Source organism: Quercus robur, chromosome 4 (assembly GCF_932294415.1).
Source record: "Quercus robur chromosome 4, dhQueRobu3.1, whole genome shotgun sequence".
Taxonomy (NCBI): Eukaryota; Viridiplantae; Streptophyta; class Magnoliopsida; order Fagales; family Fagaceae; genus Quercus; species Quercus robur.
Genome location: NC_065537.1, coordinates 40211724 through 40235940, shown reverse-complemented (window position 1 = coordinate 40235940; position 24217 = coordinate 40211724). Strand labels below are relative to the sequence as shown.

At 37.3% G+C, this 24217-nt stretch overlaps 3 protein-coding genes across 4 annotated transcripts; 2 read left to right on the top strand and 1 right to left on the bottom strand.

The window, feature by feature from the left end:
* The first annotated feature begins 427 nt into the window (after window positions 1-427).
* LOC126721696 (pentatricopeptide repeat-containing protein At4g01400, mitochondrial) lies at window positions 428-3189 on the top strand. 2 transcript variants are annotated; one of them, XM_050424754.1, is made up of 3 exons: window positions 428-1971; window positions 2180-2262; window positions 2568-3189. In XM_050424754.1, the coding sequence occupies exon 1, from the start codon at window positions 462-464 to the stop codon at window positions 1896-1898; it is 1437 nt and encodes a 478-aa protein (XP_050280711.1). In that variant the 5' UTR covers window positions 428-461; the 3' UTR covers window positions 1899-1971; window positions 2180-2262; window positions 2568-3189. The 2 variants fall into 2 exon arrangements, with proteins under 2 accessions (XP_050280711.1, XP_050280710.1); XM_050424753.1 differs by lacking the exon at window positions 2180-2262.
* Window positions 3190-5461: 2272 nt separating this feature from the next.
* LOC126721697 (uncharacterized) lies at window positions 5462-10367 on the top strand. Its single transcript, XM_050424755.1, has 7 exons — window positions 5462-5776; window positions 5918-6093; window positions 6171-6223; window positions 7322-7436; window positions 7649-7771; window positions 9728-9899; window positions 10074-10367. Exons 1-7 carry the CDS (start codon window positions 5657-5659, stop codon window positions 10257-10259), a joined length of 945 nt encoding a protein of 314 aa, XP_050280712.1. The 5' UTR covers window positions 5462-5656; the 3' UTR covers window positions 10260-10367.
* Window positions 10368-11568: 1201 nt separating this feature from the next.
* On the bottom strand, window positions 11569-14621 carry LOC126721699 (protein TRI1). Its single transcript, XM_050424757.1, has 2 exons — window positions 14152-14621; window positions 11569-12025 (listed from the first exon to the last, which is right to left on the bottom strand). Exons 1-2 carry the CDS (start codon window positions 14476-14478, stop codon window positions 11900-11902), a joined length of 453 nt encoding a protein of 150 aa, XP_050280714.1. The 5' UTR covers window positions 14479-14621; the 3' UTR covers window positions 11569-11899.
* Window positions 14622-24217: the final 9596 nt, after the last annotated feature.

Sequence of the window (24217 nt, the reverse complement as noted above, 5' to 3'; positions counted from 1 at the left end):
TTGTGGAGTTTTAAATAAAAAACCAAATACTGACTCAACAATTTTAAATAGGTGGGAGTCTTTTACTAGAACGGTGGACAAATGACGTGGTCTACTATGAGGACTGTATAATTTCTCCTAATAATGACGGAATTTTTTATCATTTGACCAAGACATCAATTAGTTTTGGTGTAGGTGATGAATGAAACCTAAATCTCTTATTCAAACTTTATCGATTAAACTAACTAGAACCCACAATTACGTAAACTTTCATATCTCAACCAAAAAATCACACAAAACTTTAACATGAACATGGTATCACACCCAAAATTCGACTCTGGTTCCTAAACAAAATTTGGTTTTGTCTTTTTAATCCGTTCAAAAATACTAATAATAATAATAATACATCACCAAAACGTCGTCGTTTTTCTATTCTTCAAATGAGAAATTCACAAAGAATATCTCCTTCTCTCCTTCCTGAAATGTCAAACTCTGGCTTCAAGATGAAAATCACAAAGATGAACCGAGCTCCACTAGCTTTGTCTTTTCTTCTCACTTGTTCAAATTCAACTGTAAATTCCAGAACTATGACTCATTCCTTCTACTCCTCACTACCACAACACCCCCACCAAAACCAAAAGCAACAACAAAAACAACATTTAAACTCCAATACCCCAATTGGGTTGTCTCCATCTAGAGTCCAGAAGCTCATAGCCTCACAAACAGACCCACTCCTCGCCAAAGAAATCTTCGACTACGCATCAAACCAACCCAACTTTCGTCACTCTTACTCTTCCTACCTCACTCTAATCCTCAAACTTGGTCGCTCCAATTACTTCTCTCTCATTGACAACCTTCTCATTAGCCTCAAAATCCATCACTACTCTCTCCCCCCTTCTCTCTTCTCCCACCTCATCAAACTCTATGGCAATGCCAATTTACCAAACAAGGCCCTCAAGACTTTCTACACTATCATGGAATTCAACTGTAGGCCTTCGGTCAAACACTTGAACTGCATTCTTGAAATTCTCGTTTCTCACCGGAACTATGTCCGGCCGGCTTTTCAACTTTTCAGGAATGCCCACTGCTATGGTGTTGAACCCAACACCAAGTCTTATAACACTTTGATGCGCGCGTTTTGTTTTTGTGGGGATCTTAGTATTGCTTACCAACTGTTCAACGAAATGTTTAAGAGAGATGTTGTTCCGGATGTCGAGTCGTATCGGATTCTAATGCAGGGTTTGTGTAGGAAGAGTCAGGTTAATAAGGCGGTGGACTTGTTGGAGGACATGTTGAATAAAGGGTTTGTGCCGGATACGTTGAGTTATACTACTTTGTTGAATAGTTTGTGTAGGAAGAAGCAGCTTAGGGAGGCTTACAAGCTTCTTTGTAGGATGAAAGTTAAAGGGTGCAATCCTGATATTGTTCACTATAACACGGTTATCTTAGGATTTTGTAGAGAAGGACGATCAGTTGATGCTTGTAAGGTTCTTGAGGATATGGCATCAAATGGGTGCTTGCCTAACTTGGTCTCGTATCGAACTTTGGTTAATGGTTTGTGCGATCAGGGAATGTTTGATGAGGCAAAAAATTATACAGAGGAAATGATATCAAAAGGGTTTTCTCCGCATTTCTCAGCTGTTCATGCTTTGGTCAAGGGTTTTTGTAATGTTGGTAGGATTGAGGAAGCTTGTGGAGTACTAGGCGAAGTCTTAAAGCATGGGGAAGCTCCTCATGTAGATACCTGGATGATGATAATTCCTAGGATTTGTGAAATGGATGAGACAGTAAGAACAAAGGAAGTTTTGGAAGAGGTTTTGAAGATAGAAGTAAAGCATGACACTAGAATAGTGGAGGCGGGTGTTGGTTTGGAGGACTATTTGATTAGAAAGATACGAGCTAAACAATGGAGAGGTTAACTTTTCCATGATATACAGCTGACTGGTTTTTTACCCTTTATAATGTGAGAGATCCATGGGATTCTTGTTCCAGGTATGAACTTGTCATTCCCATTGGTTTTATTTGTTTTATAGTTGTACTTGTTGTAGCTCACCCTATGATCTAGGCAACAGAGAGCTTGATAAGAAAACAAGACCAAATACCAAAATTTCTAGAATTTTGGTCTAGTTATTAGCTTGTTGCTCTTTTCTTTGAGTTAAGCTTTTGAAAGTGGACATGTGAGTGTTATTGTAATTTTCAGTTTCCTCATTCAAGCGTGATTTGGAACTGGACGGTTATGGGAGCCAAATGGGTTTTGGACTTTGGTCTTGTGACTGATATTATGTGAGTTTGCTAGTTTAGTTTTCCTGTTAATTTAGTTTAGTGCCACTTCTTTTTCTTTTTTTTTTTCATTTCTAAGGGATATTAGAATGTGGGCTTGAGCAGGTGTAGTTTTGATATTCAGTGAATATTTCTATATTTTCGGTAATCATATAGTCTTCACCCTTTGTTTTTTGATTCAAGGCTTAGGAACAAAGTTTTAATGTTGGAGTATCTTTTTGCCAATGCTATTTCTGATTAAGTATAAGATCCTGGGGATGCTAACTTTAATTGAAATGGGTTATTGTTGTGGTTTGGCATTACTGCAGGGTAAAGATATGGCTACAGGGGGTTTTGCAAATTCACTTGGTGATGTAGATGCACAAGAACCAATGGCGAACTCAACCCAAATGGATTTTGACATTGATCTTGAGGAGCTATCCAAGAGGAAACAAGTTGATTATTCAAGTGCAATGTCAACTCAATGAATATCACACCCAAAAAAAAAGAAAAAGAGCTCTGCTGCTTTGAAGGAAGATACCATTTATAAGGATTTGTCTTTGCAAATTGGAAAAGTTGCAGTAGCATTGGAAAAAAATTTACCAAAATCAACTTAATATGATTTATGATGATAAAAGGTTTTGATGAGGCTATGCTTGATTCTACATTTGACCATCTTACACAGAATGAATAACTAGCTAATTCATTCTTGTTGGCATGACAACCTATTTTGGATTTTTCAGGAGATGTTTGTATTTTGGACTACTTAAGATACTTATGTAGATGATTATATTTTGAACTATTTTAGATTATACACACACACACACACATCTTCTTTGGATGATTTCTTTTTGTATAGGTTTTTTTTTTAATGTGTGAGAACTATTTTAGGTTGATTTTGTACTTGGTCAACATTATTCAAGTTATGAATGAAAGCTTCGGTTCATGCAACCCATTTGGAATATAGAGGAAATATTACTAATTTTCTGTGCATGCCAGAAACTGGATTAATGTTTTTTTTTTTTTTTTGGGTTGCAAATAAACACTTGAAAAGTTTTTTAAACCATAAAATATTTTCCGTAAAACAAGTCATTTTCCAAAAAAAAAAAGTTTTCCATCAAAACAAATTAAGCAACAGTGTTGAGTAGTTTCAAGTTTTCAACATTAGCAGCAAGTGATGAATAATGATGTGTTGACTGGGTTTTACATTTCTTGATGGTGAATTGTTTTCTTTTAGATAGAAAAATTGGCAGCAAATCTTGAACCAAGCTTATGCATGTTCGTTATTTTTGGTCATGTCTGCTCTTTTTGGGCGTTCGACTTGAGTTGGTGTTTTTTTATGGAGATGTAGAGGTTGCCGGCAGTGAGGTCATTTGTGTTGTCAATGATTATGATGATGGCATTGGGTATGGATCGTATGGTTGGAAAGAGATAGAGGGATAGAAAAAACCCAAAGAAAAATACTCATTTACACTTTTTAAAATGGTAATATATAATGAAAGCTAATGACATTGACCAGAAGTGAATTCACTCCAAACCATAAAAGATTTACTGTTTTATCAAAGTCTCACATTACAATTTTAGCAAAGTGAACTCGTCCCCCAAAGTGTAACATTAGCAAAGTATAAAAGTTATTATCAATTTTACTATTAAAAAAAAAAAAAAAACTTACAAATGTGAAAATGAATCATAAATGTGATTATATATATATATATATATATTAGGTTCCAGTTAGCTTAACTGGTAAAGTTTTAAAGATTGAATAAAAGATTTGGGATTCAATCTCTGTCCATACCATAAATCAATTGATGTTTTAGTCTAATGAGATTTAGGGTTAAATCAGTAAATGTGTAAAGGGTTGTCCACAAGTCAATTTAGTAAGGTTTGTACCCAACCTGATCCAATCGACCAAGACATATCAAATAAGTTCAAATCAGGCTTTACACGAGTTAAGTTGGTTTCGACCGAAATTAAGAAGGCAGAGGTGATCAGTGGATCCTGTCAGAGATCCTTCAATTTCCTCTAGGTCTTGTTTGGGATCTTTGGGCAAAATCTTGGACAACAATGCAATTTAGGTCGGATTCTTGGCAGAGATGGAGGATTCCTGCGAGATTTTGAGATATTTGGGGTGAAGGGTTGGTTGAGTATGTTTATATTGGGTTTCAAAGGGGAGACCCACTACTAGGTCTTGTTGGAGATCCTTGGGCAAAATCTTGGACAACAATGCGATTTAGGTCAGATTCTTGGCAAAGAGGGAGGATTCCTACGAGATTTCGAGATATTTAGGGTGAAGGGTTGGTCGAGTATGTTTATATAGGTTTCAAAGGGGAGACTAGGGGTGTCTAGGCAAACCGACAACCCGTCCGACCGGTCGCCACTCGATCCGACAACTCTAGTGGTCGGACGTGATTTCCGACTTTGCTAACCTGACACCCAGCGGATCGGTTATTGATTTTTTAGTTCAAAACTCATGAAACCCGACTCGAACCAAAGTCCATTCAATATCTGGCCATTTTTTCCAGATTCTGATCATTTTTCCAGATTCCAGCCACTTTTTACAAATTCCGGCCCCTTTTTTCTAGATTCCGGCCCCTTTTTCACTTAAATCTGTCTATTTTTGGCACAATAAATACCAGATCTAGTCAAACCAGTGATTTCTCATCACGATTTGGCAGAAATCTCACCGAATCCAACAGGATCTCACCGGATCTTAGATGGATCTAGCAAGATCTCGCTGGATTTGGCGAGATCTCTCCACATTTCGAAGGATTCTGGTGAGATCGGTTTCACCCGAAACCGACCACCACCCGCCGGCAACCCGAACCAACGATCTGTTACTGTTACAGGTCAGTTGCGGGTTGAAAAACCACCCACCTGAACTGTTACGGTTCGGTTGCGGGTTGGGCAAAAATCTGACCCGCCCAACCCATGGACAGCCCTAGCGGAGACCCACTACTAAACTCACTTATAACGGACTCGTTGTCAATTGCCATAGGCGTTAGTTTGTTCTACGTTGGGCTTAGGTTTGGTCAATTAGGGTGGGTGGATCGGGTTGTTGGGTCTAGTGGACAGCCCTAAATGTGTAAAAAATAAAATAATAAAATAATAATAAAATAAAATTTTAAAAAAAAAAAAAAAAAAAAAACTATAAGCATTATTTGTAGAAATAAATCTGTGGGGGGAAAAATCCTAAAAGCCCGGCCAGTTTATCTTTCGATATTTGTATGTTCTTTTTCTATCAAAGGGGTAGAAAAACAAACAATTCAACTTGCAATGCCACATGACAATTTGACATGTTTGTGGTGGTAGTTTCTTCCACACGTCCACTGACTCGCAGTTAGCAGCTAGCAGCGACACACTGACCCTCCTCCACTTCAGTTTTATTGTTTGTGTGGTGGGTAATAACTTAATAAAAGTTATGGCCTTAGCTTTGTCATCTTCATTGAAACCACTGTGCTCCTTTTCCTCCTCCGCCACCACTTCACCATCTTCAACCCAGCAAGACTCCTTCAGCTACCGTCCTGCTGTTATTCTTCCAGCTAAGTCTCCATTTCTTTCTGTCTTCTCTTTACACTCACTTCATGCAAATGCGCTGCACTCCATTGCATGCATTTTGCACCAAAACTAGTTAACTTAACTGTGTGTATGTGTAATGTGTATTATTCTCAATTCTATACAGGGCTTAGGGAACAATTCAAGTGACTACCTTAAGTTAGAGGCCACTTTGAAAGAGAACTATGGTGTCCCCACCGTTATTGCTAAGGTTTCAAGGCTTGATTGGCTTAGAAATGCTGCTGGTTTGGTGGACCCCAATTACTGGCGTGGCACTCTCCGTCCTCGCCCTGTTCTTGATTGGTTTTTCCTTTTTTACTCTATTGGGTCTCTTTTTTTTTTTCTTGATTAAGCAAAGGCTTATATGTCTATGGTAGCAGGTATTTGAAGAGGGTAGATGAGGCTGTTCAAGAGGCTAAGGAACTAGCTCAAGGTATTCTCATCTCTTTGCTTATAACTTTTTAATTGAACTTACAAAAGTTTGTTTCATTTTTTTTTTTCTTGTTTTAATTAGTGTTTAGTTGTGTAATGTCAATATGTTTCTTTTAATTGTGCATGAATTGTTCATTTCATTCTACATTATTTTTCTCTTTTATGGTAGTTTGTTGTTGAATTTTAAGACAATGAGTTGGTCCCTTGAGAGAGTCATAGTGAAGGATCAGTTGCATTTTTTTTCCCCATGTGGTTGGACTCAAATACTTGAAATGGACAACTCTTAAACTTCATGCACTAATTCTCTAGATCGAGAAAATAGTACTAAAAAAGAAGAGGTTAGGAGAATCCAAACATTTGAGGACCATGTGATTTGTTGCTTAATGGGATGACTGATTTCATCTTCTTCCTCTTTTTTTTTAAATCTTCCCAGCCATTGTGCTTGCTACTTTAATTAATCATCCTTATTTCTATTTGCCTCTTGTTCTCTCTTGGATTGAAGCTTTTCGCTTTCTTGGTCTTTCATTTGCTCTTCTTTTTTTCTTTTTTTTGTAAGTTGGTCTTTCGTTTGCTTTTAAGCTATAGATGGTTTGGTTTGTTGATTATTTACTTCTAGTTGCTGTTTCTGCCAGTGAATCAAGTTGCTGTATAAAAGAGTCCATCTTATACCTCATAGAAAAAGTGTTTGCTGGGGAGAAAGAAAAATTCCAATTACATAGACTGCTACTACCCTTTTATGTCTTTTATTTGTGTAGATAGAAGTCTGTCAGATTAGTGAGTATTTCCTATGACTATGGAGAAATAGTAATAACAATTCTAAAATAACCTATGCATTTTGAAAGAATTATAGCTAATTATCTGTTGTAAATAAATGAAGGGCAGAGAGATGTGGACCAAAAAGGCATTTCAAAGCATTATCTAGCCTTTAGAATTGTTTCATCCTTGAAATCACTGTCATAAGTTATTCCCATGCAATTAGCAATTCATGCAGCTTCCTTTCTCTGCCAGCCTGTGTCTTAGTATTTTAATTCTCCATCAAGGGCATAATTATGTGCTTACAATGGCAGTTTCTAAAGTTGTGGAAAATATCTTATTCTAGGGGGTACTTTATCCTTGATTGGACACTCAGCTGGAGGATGGCTTGCACGTGTTTACTTGGAAGAATTTGGACTGTCCCACATCTCCTTGTTATTGACTCTTGGAACCCCCCACCTGTAGGTTATCGAACCTTAATTATTATTACTTGCTAATGAGTAGTCTTGAATCCTGGCAGTTGCACTAATACATAATTTGTTTTTTTACATTGTTATAAACAGGGTTAATGGGATATACTAGTAACATTTATTGTGCTATCTGCAAGAGCTTAATTTGAATTTCATCATGAGAATTACCATCAGCTCTTTTTATTTTCTTTTCATTCTTCCAGGCCACCTCCAAAAGGTCTGTCAGGGGTTATTGATCAAACAAGGGGTCTCCTGTATTATGTTGAAAAACATTGCTCAAAAGCTGTGTATACTCCTCATCTGAAATATGTATGTATTGCTGGGAGGTAAACTCAATATCAAATTCTGTTATTGGTCTTGCTTCTAGAATCACTTTTTGTATTGCTCTCCTTATTCAATTGCAATGGCTTTTGCTACTTCGCACCAAAATTTTAGGTTCTTTGGTGCCAGTTCATTTGGCCTAAGGGAGTCTTTGGTATAGACTAGTAGTAGTTTGACTCTTATCTTGCTGCTTTTCTTTTTTTTTTGGTGATTTCCCATATTTGAAGAGCAACAAATCAGTATTATCAAGATAAATAACTAGTATGGCTGCCTTGGAATATTTATTTTGTTGTATATATAGGTATATACAAGGATAGATTGTAATAATGATGATGTTTGAGTTTAAAAATATTGTTTCATAAAGTTGTTAAAGTGAAAATTCAAGTTTTAGAATTTTCTAAGTGAAAATTCGAAGTTAAGCATTTTCGATCGGTCAAAGCTTTGGCTCGATTGATCGAAATGGTAAAGAAAAAATCTTGGAGTTTCTAGATGGTTCGATCGCTATTCGATTCTTGTTCGATCGATCGAAAAGAGCATTCGATCGATTGAAAGAACCTCTCAATCAATCGAAACTCGAAAACTGAATTTTTTGCAGAATTTTTCTGATGACTATTCGGAAAGGTTGAAGAGGTTTCAAGCCTTGTGAACGGTTTTATGAAACATTTTAACTCTCTATGCGTACCTTTTGATGAAATATAACCCTATGGGTATAAATAGAAGTCTATGTTCACTTGAAAAATAACTAACTCTACAAAATAGTAATTTAGAGAGAAACACAAGAAATCCTGTGGTTATTTTCTAGAATTGCTATCTATAGAACCCAACATCTTGGTATTATCCTGGAGACAAATTTGCGATAATCCTTTTGCAACAATAGTGTGGGAGGCAAATATTATCTAAGGAAAACGATATTGTACCTCCAAGTTATCTATTTTCTGTTTGTCTTTTGTGTTAACCTTGTTCTTCCATTATTACTTTGTATAATATCCCCAACATATTTCATACAACCAAATAGGAAAACTTCTGGAACGGTATAATTCAGCAGAATGATGTTGGAAAGCATGAGAGAATTGGGCTGTATGGCTACATGGAGTCACGCAGCCCAACATAACATGTGCATGATTGATTTTGTAGGAAGTTTGACATGCTGCAAGTTGTATTACAATTACTTGTTGCCTTAGAATTAACTTGGCTAGAGTTCATGAGCCATGAATTTGTAGATATGATGGTCTTAAAGCATTTTGGTGCTTTACTACCATATCCAAGGAACTGAATATAAGCAAAATTTCTTTTGCACTGTCGGTGAGCTGCAGTTCCAATTCACTGGAGGTTGGTGTGATGAATTAAGGAACGTGCTGGTACTGCATCTATGCATTTTAGTGACTCTGGAGTAGCATTCACTGGCAAGAATCATCAGTTAACCTGTTTGATTCCATACCCAAAAGCCATAGAAAAGAACCACACAGCAAAAATTTGGAGTGACACAATTGAATGATGGAAAGGCTTAGTGGGGAAGTGGTAGGTGAGAAGGGGGAAGCTTTTACATTTAGTAGCTTTTTCTGTTCTTTTTTTTTTTTTTTTTTTTCATTTTCCTTCCCTCACCCCTCCCTCCCCCTCTGCAAATAAGGCACTGATGAGTTATGGCAGCAAAATGGTGCATGGATGATGCTAACAGGATTAATAATCCTATTGATGTGAATCAAGTCTGAATTAGCATGATGTTTGCCAGGTCTAGTAAAATTCATTTGCATAAAATGGAACAAAGTTAAACAGGACAAGTATAGTGTATTTATGGATGAGTGAGGCACACTTTTATTTTGTAAATGGCAACAAGAACAAGAGTTTATCATGCAAAAGGCATCATAAAATTCTATAGTTGTTATCTTTATAATTATTGCTTTAGAATTTGATTTATTGCTTAAAAGCTGTGCGTAAATCTAGAATCTACCCTTAAACTGCAGGTATATCCAAGGGGCTCAGCTCTTTCGCAATTCAACTGTAAAAGTTGAGTCCACAGCTCCTGTTGGCAGTGCCCAATCAATTTCTGAGGATGCTATCATGAATGATTTGAGCACTTCAACATCAAATACAGCAACTTTACGCGCTCGCTTTGTTGGCCAAGGGTATAAGCAGGTAAAGTCAATTATTTTAGCAATTCATTTCATGCTATAAACTATATTAACGAAATATTGTCATCGAGGAGTTGAAATTCTCTCTTAATACTTCTTCAGTGAGTTATGCTATCTTCCTCTCGTGTAGCATGCAAATGATGGTTTTGGTACTGACTTGAGTATGGTATTTTGCCAGGTTTGTGGACAGGCCGATGTATGGGGTGATGGGGTTGTGCCAGAAGTATCAGCCCATCTAGAGGGTGCTCTTAACATTAGCTTGGATGGAGTTTACCACTCGCCAGTTGGTTCAGATGATGTGTTGAGACCATGGTATGGTTCTCCTGCTGTTGTAGAGAAATGGATACACCACCTCCTCAGTTAATGGATGTGGAATATCAATTCATTATGTAATACTATTAGTTAACCGAGCAAATCAAACAATATTCTTTTGACGTTCAGAGAATCTATCACGTATTCCATTCATCATAAATTCCTTGTTTGCATCTTTTTCGTATTACCAGTCATTCTGTTAGGGAAGCAGAAATGCCCTTAACATTTTGTGATCTTACTATTTATGTAATTAATGTACACTCAAACACCTTTTCCCCTTCTTTGATTAATCTCACGTTGAAAGCCAATTGGACAAACTCTTGTCCTGCATCTCACAATCAAATCCTTGCACTTACTGCTGATCTACAACCAGCTACTTTTTATTAGCACAAAAGCATCAAATCTTTTTTCAAACACCCCCCCCCCCCCACCTTTTTTTCCTCTCGTGAATGTTGTCCACAGTTGAATTTGGTACTACAAATCCTGCAAAACCAGATTTTAAATCTGATTATGAACATCAGAATCTGCATTTGAGTTCAGATTAACTTCATAAAAATAGCAACTGAATTTTAATCTAAATAAATCCATGAAATTTGCATACACCATGGATCCAACTATTTACAATGTTTATTCATATGATGCAGCTGTAGTTGTAAAGGTTTGTTTAGCTTATTTGATAAACCAATTAGAATGAACCTTATAGCAGGCCAAGCTAGAATTTCTTCCAAGAGAGTTATGGTAGAATACTGTGGTTAACTCTTCTCCCCTGATAAATGAAAAGGCATAACCACGTTTTCACTTTTGTTTCGCAGTCAGCTACTCAGCTATAATTCCATTGATTTGTCAGGTTTGGATCTAGCTGAGTCATGAGTTCAGAAATTTGAACTAGGAATGAATTTCCTAGGCCATTCTCACCCTCTTGTTAATTGTTATTGAAATTGTTAGAGCAAGCAATACTCATACTTGCCATGGTAACAGATCCAAAGACAATTAAATGATAAACTGCAATCCAGAAAATATTTACTAGCAGGAAATCACTTTGAAAGAATACAAGGCGCCAATTAAGATGTACTCCTATAGAAAGTTGGACAACACGGAACTTAAATGGATCTAAGAAAATTTGATCACCGCAATCTGGCAACCAGTTTTGTGGATTTGTGTATTGCATAACTCAAATATGTAACATCTTGGCTTCCTCCTGTCTTGTCTTGGTATGTGGGAAAAAAGAGGGGAGCAATAAAACAAAAACAAAGAGGACAGATAGCATCATCAGAATTCGGAAGTAATGCAAGTGAGGTGGTGCCCAATAGAATGAGCTCAATGAGAACCATATGAACAGGAGCATATGCAAAAAAAAAAAATGCTTATATACATCCAGATAATTCTCCATAATCCAAGCCACCAAAGGTTTGAACAACCTGCTGGTAATATAAGCTAACATTTAGCACAAATAACAGTAAACTTGATATCAGAGAGCTGCATAAATACCATCTGATAAATTTTCCTAAATGCTTTTTACAACATGTCCAGCTAAACACTTTTTTTAGTTGCAAACCCAGCCCAGAGAGTTCACTCTTAAACAGAAGTTAAAGAAACATAATAACATTCGAAAGGATTAACGAGAAACGTCACAAGAGATTGCTCTGTAAAGGGTGGGAGCATCAATCCTGAGGGAAACACCTGAGTCAGCAGTTACTCGGTCTTAATAAAGTGGCGGAACAGCAATTTTCCAATTTCCAGGAACCCAACCTTATCCTTTCCATCAAATAAGCCCTTGAGCTTCTCATCACAATAGATCTCCCTCTTATCTGCCGGATTCTGCAGTCAAAAGGCACGCACATATTTCATCAAAAACATTGTCAAAATCCAAAGCAACAAAAGATGAAGGCATCAAGGTCTACCCTGTCACATTAGAAGTAGATAAAGCAGTAACAACTACAATGTATGCAACACAAAACAGGTTCCCTATAATAAAGGCATCTACATGTTCCAGTTACAAGAGTACCAGTAATTATCAAAGACAACTTCGGGAGAAAAGAACTAGTTCATTCTAATCTGGACTGGGGAAGGTAGAGAAACAATTATATTTTATTACATATATACCAAACCCCAATCTGGCAACTTTAAAGACAAAACTAATTAATCAATGAACAGTAATAGCAGGCACTTAAGTTTTCACAGAAAACAGCAGCATATCCAGGAAGGGAGGAAGCCGTCCATTTACTGACTAAGAAGCACATTAAGTATTACCAAAGAATTTGAGTTTTATATATTTTAATTCCTTCTATTTTTTTAAGTATGCGTTTCTCAGGGTGAAGCCTATGTTACAGGGGAAAAGAGTGAAGAAAAGGTCTAACATCCTCAAGAAGTGGCAACTAGCAAACAAATATTTAACTGCAGAGAGGTCCCAATGCAGAATAAACTATAACTCTGGATTATATGGACATAAGACCACCAATTCAATTGGCCATGAATTGCATTCCCTAATCCATGACAGATCCTACATTCCTATATTCTGTTTATCATGAGACAAGAATCCTCAAATTACACCATTCACACACAATTGCAGCTTATCTAAACAAGTGACCTGCAACTGAAGCATTAATTTCAAAAACAACTCAAGTATCATATTAACAATAAAAAAATATAAATATAAAAAAACTAGAAAAACCAGTGATACATGAAATTCCTCTGGTTAAATAGTCAATATTTCACAAGGATAAGTGCCTAGGGTTGGAATATTGACTAATAAACTAGATCAATAAAATCCAATGTATATTCTCAACATATCCTATCTTTAGAATTCCATATAGACTTGTGAACTTTCAAAAATAAATATGAAAGGGAAAAAAGGTGAAACTATCAAGGCCAGAGGCCTTATTAGCATTGGCCCAAACATTACTGCTCTATGTTGACATTTGACAAAGGGAAATGAAATCAAATCAGGTCTGGCAGTTCTGGACAGCTATGATTTTGAAGAATTAGTTAGGCTTTGGTGGGGAGAAACGGCTGGAAAATAGTAAGGAATAATAGAAACCTAAGGTTTGGATCGCTGTTCCACAACTGTAAAGAGTAACCCATGAACAGTAGCTAGTTGTTTGCTGATTATTAGGGCCTATTTGACAGATGGGTGGTTTAGAGTTTTGAAGTATTGCATTTTAGGGTTTTAAAGGTGACAAATCAATGTGGCCAAGAGCTGCGTAGCTCAACTGGCATCTTTTGGAGTTTTCAACAAAGAAAACTAGGTTCAAATTCCCCCTCCCAACTTGTAATTATCAAATTTATCAAAAAGGTGACAAATCAATGTATGGTTGCAAAGTTTCAACTTTGTTGAAACCCTAAAATGAGACCAGTAACCTATTTCTAGTGGAAACTCTGACTTCTTGAAACCCTAATAAGAGTTGGACTCCTTGTCCTTGAGCTTTTACTAGTGAGTCCAAACTAAACAACAAAACTCAAATAAAACCAAAGTAAAACCTAAATGGACTACCAATCTAGCCCTCGGGTCCACTTTCATTGTCAATCCTCTATATGCTATTAGGGCATTTCAGTTTCAGTTTGGCTTCTTTTGCCTTGCATTCTTAAGAAGAGCCCTTTAGACTCGCCTCTAACCATTAAAAACCTAAAAGCAACTGACCCAAACCTAAAAGCAATTTATGCTAAGGTAGCAAGTACCAATCTTGTTCATCTTACTCCCATTCTTTCTTTCTTTTTTCTTTCTTTTTTGAGAAGAACATCCATTCATATATAATATAATATAATACAAAAAGGTCATTACTTTCAATATTCATTGTTACAATGCAACCCACTTTCACCTCTAATCCAGCGGTACTAACCCGTGATGGGCTAAACAGTTTATGCTCATGCAGCATTCTTGGAAAAAAAAAATTGCAACCCATAAAACAAGAAGAGTAAAAAACAAAAAAAAAGAAGGGGAAATGGACCTGGAGATTGTGGAGCTTGATGTAGGACCAGATTTGCTTGACGGCGTCGGAACGAGAGGCCTCAGGAGCACCCAGGAAGGTCTGGAGTTGTGGAGAGATTGGACTCACTTTCTGTATCCCAGAGGCTCTTTTGGGCACTGTTGTAGATGTAGAAGGAGTCGCCTTTGCTGTCTTTGTTGGTTTTGGCTTCGCTGTTGCCTTTGGCTTTGGCTGCTTTGAGGTGGTGGTCTTGATAACCTCAGCGGCAGAAGCAGAAGAAGCAGAGGACTTGGCTGGGGCTAAGAGTGCCCTGCAACCTCTCAATGCCCTAATTCCAGAAGACGCCATTCTCACTCACTGTCTCAGTAGAGTCTCACTGTCAGGTCCTGAAGTAGAGGAAATAGACGAGGGTTTTTCTTCTTTTTTTCTCCTCTTGTGTTTGTACTCTGTACTCTGTAACACCGCCTATTTGAGTCTAGTTTTCAACACGCCTGAGGCCGAGAAGGGGTGGATTCAAGCACTAAAACGGCAAAAACACCTTGTCGTTGAATGGTAACGGCCCTTTTTCTTTCCATTTTTTCTTTTTTGAAGGAAGGAAAAGATTATTTTTATAGGTAAAAAATTGGTTTTTTTTTTTAAATAACTATAAAAGCCAAATAATTTTGTTAGTTAGCAATGTTTTTAAACTATTTAGAAAACTAGCAACTCGAGTCTTTGAGACTCGCTTTCACTATAGCAAATCGAGTTCAAGAGACTCGATTTCTGTGTACTGGCAAAACTGAGGTGGATTAAAAGATCTACGTAAAAATCGAGTCTTTAAGACTCGATTTTCTATTCACCATCTTCTTCCTTCGTTCTTGTTCTCTCTTTTTTTGTTTTTTTTTTTTTTTTTTTTTTTTTTTCTCTATCTACCATCCCACTCCCTTCTTCCAAGCCCCTAAAATCCTAAGACAATCATAGATCACCAGCCTCTCTCCCATGGCCTGAAAGTAAACTCTGATCGGAACCAAATTTGGGTGTCGTAGCCTACCCACAGCGGCCATATGGTGGTCAAAAACTTGGCTACTCGTAATTGCAGTCTTATTCGCATCCATTCTTTTCACCATCAAAATCAATTGGTCGAGCACAGCCTTGTACGTTGTCCCAACAGTACCTCTCCCAAGCAACTCCGCCAAGGCTCTCATCAACATTTCCAAATTGTACACTTGTGCCTCTCCTCCACAGAACACCAAGTTCCCACTCTTTTGTACCCTTTGTAGCTCGTTGCTTTTGTGTAGCTGTAACACTATTTCATTTTCCTCCACTTGTTGAGCTTAGGCTATTGAATTCAGACGAGGAATGGCGTTTGAGTTTGTGGCCTCGAACGATGTCGTTGTTGAGGTTTTCAAGTTTTGATCTGGGCTATTGGTGTTGGTGTCAGAGGTAGTTCTTTTTTTGTTGAACAGGAAATCGAGTCTTAAAGACTTGAGTTCTACATGGATCTTTTAGTCCACCTCAGCTTTGCCAACACACAGAAATCAAGTCTCTTAAACTCGATTTGCTACAGTAAAATCAAGTCTATCAGACTCAAGTTGTTACTTTCCTAAATAGTTTGGAAATGTTGCTAACTGACAAAATTGTTTGGCTTTTATAGTTTTTTTTTTTTTTTTTTTTAATCAACTTTTAAGTCTTAAGAGTATGTTTGGCATTAGCTTAAAAAATCTTTTTTTTTTTTAACTATTTAGTTTATTTTTGCTATTATTCATGGGTCCAATTGCACTTTTTGATATTACTCATAAATTCCACTATACTATTTCAGCTACTTTTTAGTTTTACCTACAGTACTTTCAACAAAAAAAAAAATTCAATTTTAGCTAAATAAACTATTCCCAAACGGACTCACACGTTTGGGATGAGCTGAATTTTTCTACTTATTTCTACTTTTAACTTATTTTTGCTACTATTCATGGGTCTCATAGCACTTTTTGATACTATTCATGAGTCCCATTGTACTATACAACTTATTTTTTAAACATTTTTTCTACACTTTCAGCAAAAAAATTTCAATTTCAACTAAATAAACTGTTTCAAATAGACAATAAAGTTAGCAAAATGTTAGGTCTACACTAATTTTACAATGAATCTCAATCTTATGTGGTAGATTGTTATTGATTCTAATCTAAACCAACCATTGAAATTGTAATGTGGACATTAGGGATGCACACTTCGAATGTGTCTCAATGCTAGTCTCCAATGCAGTTAGAGGATTGAGCCGTCCACAAGTGTCCATTAGCAACATAATCTCTAGTATTTGTAATAAATTGTAGGGGCCTTTTTTGTGTATTGTGTGTTGGGCTGGGCTGCCTCCTACGGTAATGGGCCCGAATGTTTCTGAATAAGGGAGTTGGGGCCGGTCCAATTGTAACTCAACTTGGGCCGGTTTGTGCACAAACTTATGCCTTGTCTACCAGGAGTAAGCTTACGGCAAGCAGAACTGTTTCAGACGAGTTACAACAGGCAGATATACTAATAATAACTAAAACAGAGTATTCTGACTATTTAAATAAATGGCTATGTAATCCCTACTTATAAAGCATGATTACAGTCATGATAATGTCATTCACAGAGAAAGTAAAGGAGAAAGAAAATAATACGAACTAATCAAATGGGCATAAATCAAGTTTTAAGTTTAGTCTACCAAAGCAAAGCCAAAGAGGGGAGAACGCCTCTTCTCAATGCAAATAATCTCCTAGGAAAAAGATCCTGCCGTGGGGATTAATGGCTTTGAGGAAGTCGGACCTGAATGGTTATTACCCAAAAGAGGTCCTTGTTACGTTTTGGAAGAGAGCAGGATTTGAAGGGGGAAAGAAGGAGACCGATCTACTGGTGCATGCCCATTGTATTACCTCTCATTTTTCCTTAATTTTCTCTCTTTTCTTCTCTGTTTTCTTTCTTATCTTTTTTTCTCTTCTTTTTACTCTGTTTTTCTTTTTACTCCCAGAATGCTCTGTTTTTCGGTCCTCCTCTCAGGGCACGGCAAGGGCCCTTTTATAGTGCTTGTCGTGACCAATCTTTTACCATTTTTCCCCTTAACCGCCTTTGTCTGGTCTGGGCATACTTGCCGACCACCAAGTCTGTGCGACATTCACCCTTGCCAGACAAAGGCAGGTTTGTTTCGTTTCTCAGTCTACCGTAGCACTTCTTTCCTGCTACGGTATAAATGCTCTCTCTCTCTCTACTCTCAAGGCATGCACCCAACGGTTCCCCCTTAAACTTGCCTCTTTTGGGTAGTCTGTCATCCCAACAAGACGTACCTCCCAAAAGGGTTTGGGCAGGAGTCGTAAAATATATCTTTTCCTGTCTCCGCACCACCAAACCATACCCCCTTTACCTCTTACCTCTGACCCATGGCCCCACCACGTCCTATATTGGCTGGGTACAGGCTGGTGGTGCCTAGACCTTGCGCGTGCTTCCCTTTCAGATATATCCAAGAGTCTGCCTGCTGCTCACACGTTTGCCGTGATCTGGAGACTCTCCGTCTGTGTTTTCTGACCTTTCATGTGGGCTTTTCTTTGGTTTCCCGCTCCATTCAGGAGCTGGGCTTTGTCTGATGATGGACCTTACATTTCTTTGGTCCACTCTTAATTTTCTTTATTTCCTGCAACGTTGAACTGTTATTCCTGCCGTAATAACTTAATCCTGCTGGACCTCTTTTGGGCCAGCCGCTTATTCCTTTTCTCAGTGGCTTGTCACGAGCACTGTTTTGCTTTTACATATGGGCTCCTATGTCCCTTTGGGCTTTCCTTTGGGCATCCACGGTCCGATTGCTTTCTTTGGGCTTCCTCGACCCGTTTGCTAATTCCACACTCCCATAGGCTTTTTACTAACTTCATTGGGCTTCCCCGACCCAATAACCTTATTCTTATCCTTGGGGTTCATGGGCCTGCCATAAACCCCTTACTCTCTTAGTTTGCATTGCCTTGGGCCTGCGGTGGCCCTTTCTCACTTTTCTACCTCATACACTGCCCATGGGATGCTATTTCTTTCTTTCCTGACTTCTTTGAGCCCGCTTGTCTCTTCAAGACCCATTTATTTATTTGTTGGGCCTGTGATCCATTATTCCTGCCGCTTGGGCCTAATGGGTTTTTGCTATCTATTTTGTCAATTCTTTGTTGCCCTCATTATTGGGCTTTCTTTCTGTCTGCCTAGGCTTCCACAAATGGCCCTCAACATAGATTACAGGCTTTTCACTCCATGCAAGTTTCACATGCTAAGCGGGAGGTTAACAAACTTGCACATATTTTAAATTGAAATGTCAAGGGGATTGATGATTATGAAAGTTGGGTAGATGAAAACCAGGGTATCATTGAATCGGCTTTTGCTCAAAATGTTTTGAATTTATCTTTATCTTAATAATGTTACTATTCTTTTCATAAAAAATAAAAAGAAACCATGAAATTATTTTTTGGCGCACCAGTCATAGCCTATCCCATAAAATTTATTATGAAATTATTGTGTTATATAGCATTTCTCTTAAAGTAATATACTAAAACCTACAACTTCAAAAGTAATAACTTAAACTTTGAAGTTTCAAAGAGTATTAAATTAAACTCGTGGAATATAGAATGACATTAGAGCATCCACAGCAGTAGAGCTAAATATTTAGCTATTTAGCTCCACTAAAACGTACTTTATCTATTTTACCTATACATATGCATACATATGCTGCAGTAGTGGATCTATTTTAGCTTTCAACACAATAAAATAATATAAACATCACAATAAAATATTATAACCACTACAATAAAATAATATATCCCACTACCCAAAAAAACTTTCACAGCACCAACCATAACCATCTCTACCATCAGCCACAACCACCATCACCACCACCACTACCACCACCACCACCACCACCAGTCCACAGCAGGAAAAAAATAAATAAATAAATAAACCCAAATCTCCAATCTTTTTCTTCAGCCACCGCCACAACCACAACCACAACCACAACCACCACCAACACCACCACCACCACCAGGAAAAAAAAAAAAAAAAAACCCCAAATCTCCAATCTTTTTCCTCAGCCACAGCCACAACCACAACCACAACCACCACCAACAGCACCAGCACCAGCACCAGCAGTCCACAGCAAAAAAAAAAAACCCAAATCTCTGTATTAGGCGATTGCCGGCATGGGTCTGAGGCGATTGGCGGCTTGGGACAGCTGGGTTGGGCCAGTGACGAGGAATGAGGGAGCTTGAGAGAGTGATGGTGAGAGAGGAGAGTGACGGTGAGTTTTGAGAGCGGCTTGGGACGGCTGGTCGAGCCGGAGTGAGAAAGAGGATGAGAGCTTGAGGACGGCTGGTCAGGCCAGAGTAAGAAAGAGGATGAGAGCTTGAGGACGGCTGGTCGGGACGGTAAGATTGCATAGTGATAGAGAGGATGAGAGCTTGAGAGAGTTCTGGGGAGAGGATGAGACTTCCAACGGAGTGAGAGAGAGGCACAAAGTGAGAAATAGATAAAAGAATGAAAAAAAAAATGAAGCGGTATTATTTTAATCCCCTGGCCAGAATTAAGTATTATTATTTTTGTTTAGCTCTCATAAACAGTACACATCTATCTATAGATGTGTACTGTTCATGTGGAGCTAAAAAAAAATGGATATAGCTCCACTGCTGGAGCGTAATTTTGGTATCAATGGAGCTAAATTATAGCATTATAGCAATATAGCACCACTGCTGTGAGCGCTCTTATGTTTGCAGTTTAGAATTTTGTTTCTATTTTTGGGCTCCAATTCCTTAGAACAATTTTGGTTGATTGGTAATTATCTTATTAGATTTTAGATAATTATTTTAATTTTGAAAATTTTTAGGTTATTTAGTTACATGTAATAATAAAATTGACGTGGCATGATTTAATTGGACCTACTAGCACATGTGACAGGATTTTTTTTTATTTATTTATGAGAAGCTCGTAACTCTATTAAGAAAAAGATAAAAACATTACATCTTAAATCAAAGTTGACTCAATCATGGTGGGATTTTCCTCTATCTAAACTATATAGTCATCAATGCTCTTAGCATGCCAAGCCAAGACTGGACATAAACATACAGAGCCTTTTTACAAGTGGTATTTAATGATATGGGTCAAAATAAAATTTACCCCAAACTTTAAGGGTGCAATTTGTAAATAAGTCTTAGATTGAAACTATCGAATTTAATTACTTACATAGGACCTAGCAACCAGTCCTCTTCCTCACTCCCTTTTTTTTTCCCCCATTTTTCTCCTTTTTTTTATTCTCTTCCTTACTCTATTTTTGTTCCATACCCTTTGTTGATGCCCATTTTTGCAAATCCGTACCTAAAAGCCCATAAGGAAGAAAGCCCAATAAGAAGCAAGACTCAAAAGCCCATATGAAGGAAAGCCTAATGAAAAGCAAGGCCCAAAGGCCCACCAAGAAGACCAAAGAGGAAGAAAGGTCCAAAGAAAGAAATGCAAGAGAAAGCGATCTGCAGCAGAATGCAAATTTGCAGCAAAATACAAATCTACCATAGAATACAGTTCTTTAGCAGAATGGCTTCGGCAAATCAAGGCAAATTGGGCCCAAAACCCTTTTGATCCAATCAACATTATTTGGCACACAAATGCCCAAATCCTTTTGTATAAAATAATATGTGTGAAAACTAATATGAAGAAACACAATAAAAAAAAAAAAAAAAACAAGGAACAGCAGGAAGTGTCAGCAGTAGGAATTGCGTTGAGGAAAGAAAATCCAAAACAACGGAAATGACAAACAAAACAAGAAACGCGTGAAGAAATAAGACAAGGACACACAACAAAATGAAACAATGCTATTCTGCTACGGCAAAAACAGCGTGGGAATGAAATAAGACAAAAGTAGAAAATAGCGGAGCAAGCACACAATAGCCAAAGCACCACCAACTTGTACCTAGCCAATACAAGGGAGATGGGTCCATGGTCAAGGGGATTCAGAGGGTGTGGTTTGGTGATGGGAGGAAAAAGGGTCTATATTTAGTTTCTAGCCGTGAGTCCGTGACTTCTTTTAGGAATATACCTTACTGGGATGGTATCTTATCCAAAAGAGGTAGTAGATGGCTAGGATCATTTGATGTATGCCATAGAGGTAGGTGGTAAAGTAGTTCAATCCTTATCTATTTGAACCCAAAGGTGGAGGTATACAGTAAGAACAAACAAAATAGAATTTTGTCATGAAATGAGTAATGGTGAAGTGAAAACGTACTAAGTAGTGGTAGTGGCTGGCAACCAATAGGTTGGTGGGTAGTCCTGAAGGAATGCCCACAACAAACCAAAAACAGTTGGTGAAACCCCAGGGGTAAAAGGGAGAAATTCTATTGAATTAACTCACTATAAAAATGGGAGGTAGCAATAAATGAAAATAAGGAACCCATGGTAAAAGAGAGCAGTAAACACCTAGGAGGCACTTAGAGGAGAGGCACCCAAGGAGAGGGGGATCCAAAAGGGAAAAGACCCAAGGGAGAAAAACAATCCACGGCAAGATAGTAGTCAGAAATTAAGAGTAAAAATAACAAAGAGAAAGAAAGAAAGTGGTAAAAAGGAGAGAAAACACAGTAGAAATAGGAGCATGCATCAATAGACCATCTTTTCCATCTCTCTTAGCAAACTCACTCTTTGAAGTCTCCTAAAAGTGATAGCTAGTAATCATTTAGGCCTATTCTCCAAAATGCACAACTTTGATGGCAAAAATAACAAAGAGAAAGAAAGAAAGTGGTAAAAAGGAGAGAAAACACGGCAGAAATTAGAGCATTCATCAATAGACCATCTTTTCCCTCTCTCTTAGCAAACTCACTCTTTGAAGTCTCCTAAAAGTAATAGCTAGTAATCATTTAGGCCTATTCTCCAAAATGCACAACTTTGATGGCAAAAGCCTATGACAAGATTGTTCAAGTTGGGATTTGGGTTCCTTCTTGGTTTACTTATTCTATGAGAAGATTCAATACTTTATTTCGATTGCAAATATATTTGATTTCACTCATTAGAACATATATCTGATGTATTTAGTCGTTGTACTATAGTACTTTTTTTATCACATTCACTACATCAATTGTCCTGCTGCGGTATCTTTATTTGTTGTACTAGTTATTCTGTTGTAGCACCTTGTTATTATATTTACCTTGTTAGCTATTATACTAGCTAAACCTTTTTTGCTAAAGCTTTCTTATTTCTTTGTTATTACGTGTTTTACTTTTGACACGAACTAATCATTATACTGCCATAAGTATATATACATATACCTTTTATCTCATGTTCTATAAAATATATTTTACATATATGTGTGTGTGTGTGTGTGTGTGTGTGTGTGTGTAAGTGTATTTACGAATATATGTGTGTATATATTTAAGAATATGCTAAGCCATGTAAACTGACGTTTGCTTGATGAGTATTTTCTTTCGGTTTTAGATTTGTTTATGTGCAAGAAAAGAAAAGTATTTCTGCAATAAAAAATGAAGAGTAGTCATTCACGTTGTAGAAAAGTGCAGAAAATTTTACTGCACAGTAGAAGGTTTTACTGCACAGCAGAACGCTTTAGTGCATAGCAGAAAGCTTTAGTGCACAAGAAAAAGCTTTACTGCGCAGCAGAATGTTTTATTGCACAAAAGAATAGTTAGTCCTATGGTAGAAACTAGAGAAAAGTTCCTTCTGCGTTAGAAACTGAGGATAAATCCACTTTGTAGCGTCTTCCCTTGGACTTAACTCAATGTTTGCGCACAAACTGGTAGCGGCAGAATGGTACTTTGGAGCCCATTTCGCGAAGTGCCAAGTCCAACTTCCTACTTAGAAAAAGCCTAGACTAAGCGTTGTCCAACAACATCAAGACGCATGTCTAAGGTATAAGAAACGTAAAAAGAACCCTCAACACCCTTTCCATCCATCTCCTTTAGGAACCATCGAGTTCTAATACCCCTCAAGTTCAATGCCTAAAATAGCCTATCTCATGGGTGGATCACTTAATTTTTCAAGTCCTCAATTTATGTGAGAAAAACTTTTGGGTCTTAATCAAAGGACAAAATGAGCTTTAAGCTTGATCCATAAGATAGAGAAATTTCGTGCATTTTGTTCCATTTTCCTCCTTTTTTTTTTTCCTCTTCCTTACTCTCTTTTTGTTCCATACCATTTCTATCCATCTCATTTTGGAACTACCGATTATAATACCCCTCAAGTTCAATGCCTAAAATAGCCTATCTCATGATCACTTAATTTTTCAAGTCCCCATTTTATGTGAGAAATTTTTAGATCTTAATCAAAGGACATAATGAACTTTAAGCCTAGTCCATAAGATAAGGAAATTTCGAGCTTTTTGGACACATCTTGTGACATTATAGACTTTTTGGGTTTAAGCCCAATTAATGTAGAAAAAGATTAGGGCTTTTTATGCCCAAATGGTATCGTGATGGCATTTGGGTTGTTAAGTCCGATCTATGTCATGGAGAATTTTGGGCTCAATATTTTGAGAAAATATATGAATCTTTCTTGGATAAAGGATCATCTTGTGTAGGCTTAAAGGTTTTTTTTTTTGGGTCCAATATTTTGAGAGAATTTTATGAATCTTTCTTGAATAGAGGATCATCTCATGTAGGCTTAAGGTTCTTTTTTGGGCCTTTTTTGAGCCTACAACATATTTAGTGCACAACCCTAAGTCTTTTATGCTTATTAATGATGCGATATGGTTTGTCCAATGAACCTATGTCATGTGACACGTGGAAATAGAAATGACATTGAACAATAGTTACTTTTCATTTTAAAGAATAAATACGATCAACAAACACAATTCCATTCCTATGTATCAAACGAGTCATAATTAAAAAAATATTGTGAAGGTGGGTCCCATGTCCACACATCCAAAATCTTATTAGAGTTATCAATAAGGTCTGAAACTTGGGTGGTGGAGATGTGAAGTTGTAAATTGTTACTTTTCATTTGTGATCAAAAGTAAAAATACCAAAATAAGATCTAACATTATACAGAATTTCACAACATTTAAATTTTTAAATAAGATGTTGGCTACACCTTTGAATTTGTAAGATTTAATATAAATTATGAAATAAAT

Excerpts from the sequence above, each read along its gene's own strand:
- LOC126721696 (XM_050424753.1), top strand. The coding sequence starts at position 462 with ATGTCAAACTCTGGCTTCAAGATGAAAATCACAAAGATGAACCGAGCT.
- LOC126721697 (XM_050424755.1), top strand. The coding sequence starts at position 5,657 with ATGGCCTTAGCTTTGTCATCTTCATTGAAACCACTGTGCTCCTTTTCC. Across the intron at positions 6,094-6,170 it reads CCTCGCCCTGTTCTTGATTG|GTATTTGAAGAGGGTAGATG; the intron begins GTTTTTCCTTTT and ends CTATGGTAGCAG. Across the intron at positions 7,772-9,727 it reads TATGTATGTATTGCTGGGAG|GTATATCCAAGGGGCTCAGC; the intron begins GTAAACTCAATA and ends CTTAAACTGCAG.
- LOC126721699 (XM_050424757.1), bottom strand. The coding sequence starts at position 14,478 with ATGGCGTCTTCTGGAATTAGGGCATTGAGAGGTTGCAGGGCACTCTTA. Across the intron at positions 12,026-14,151 it reads TCAAGCTCCACAATCTCCAG|AATCCGGCAGATAAGAGGGA; the intron begins GTCCATTTCCCC and ends TTTTGACTGCAG.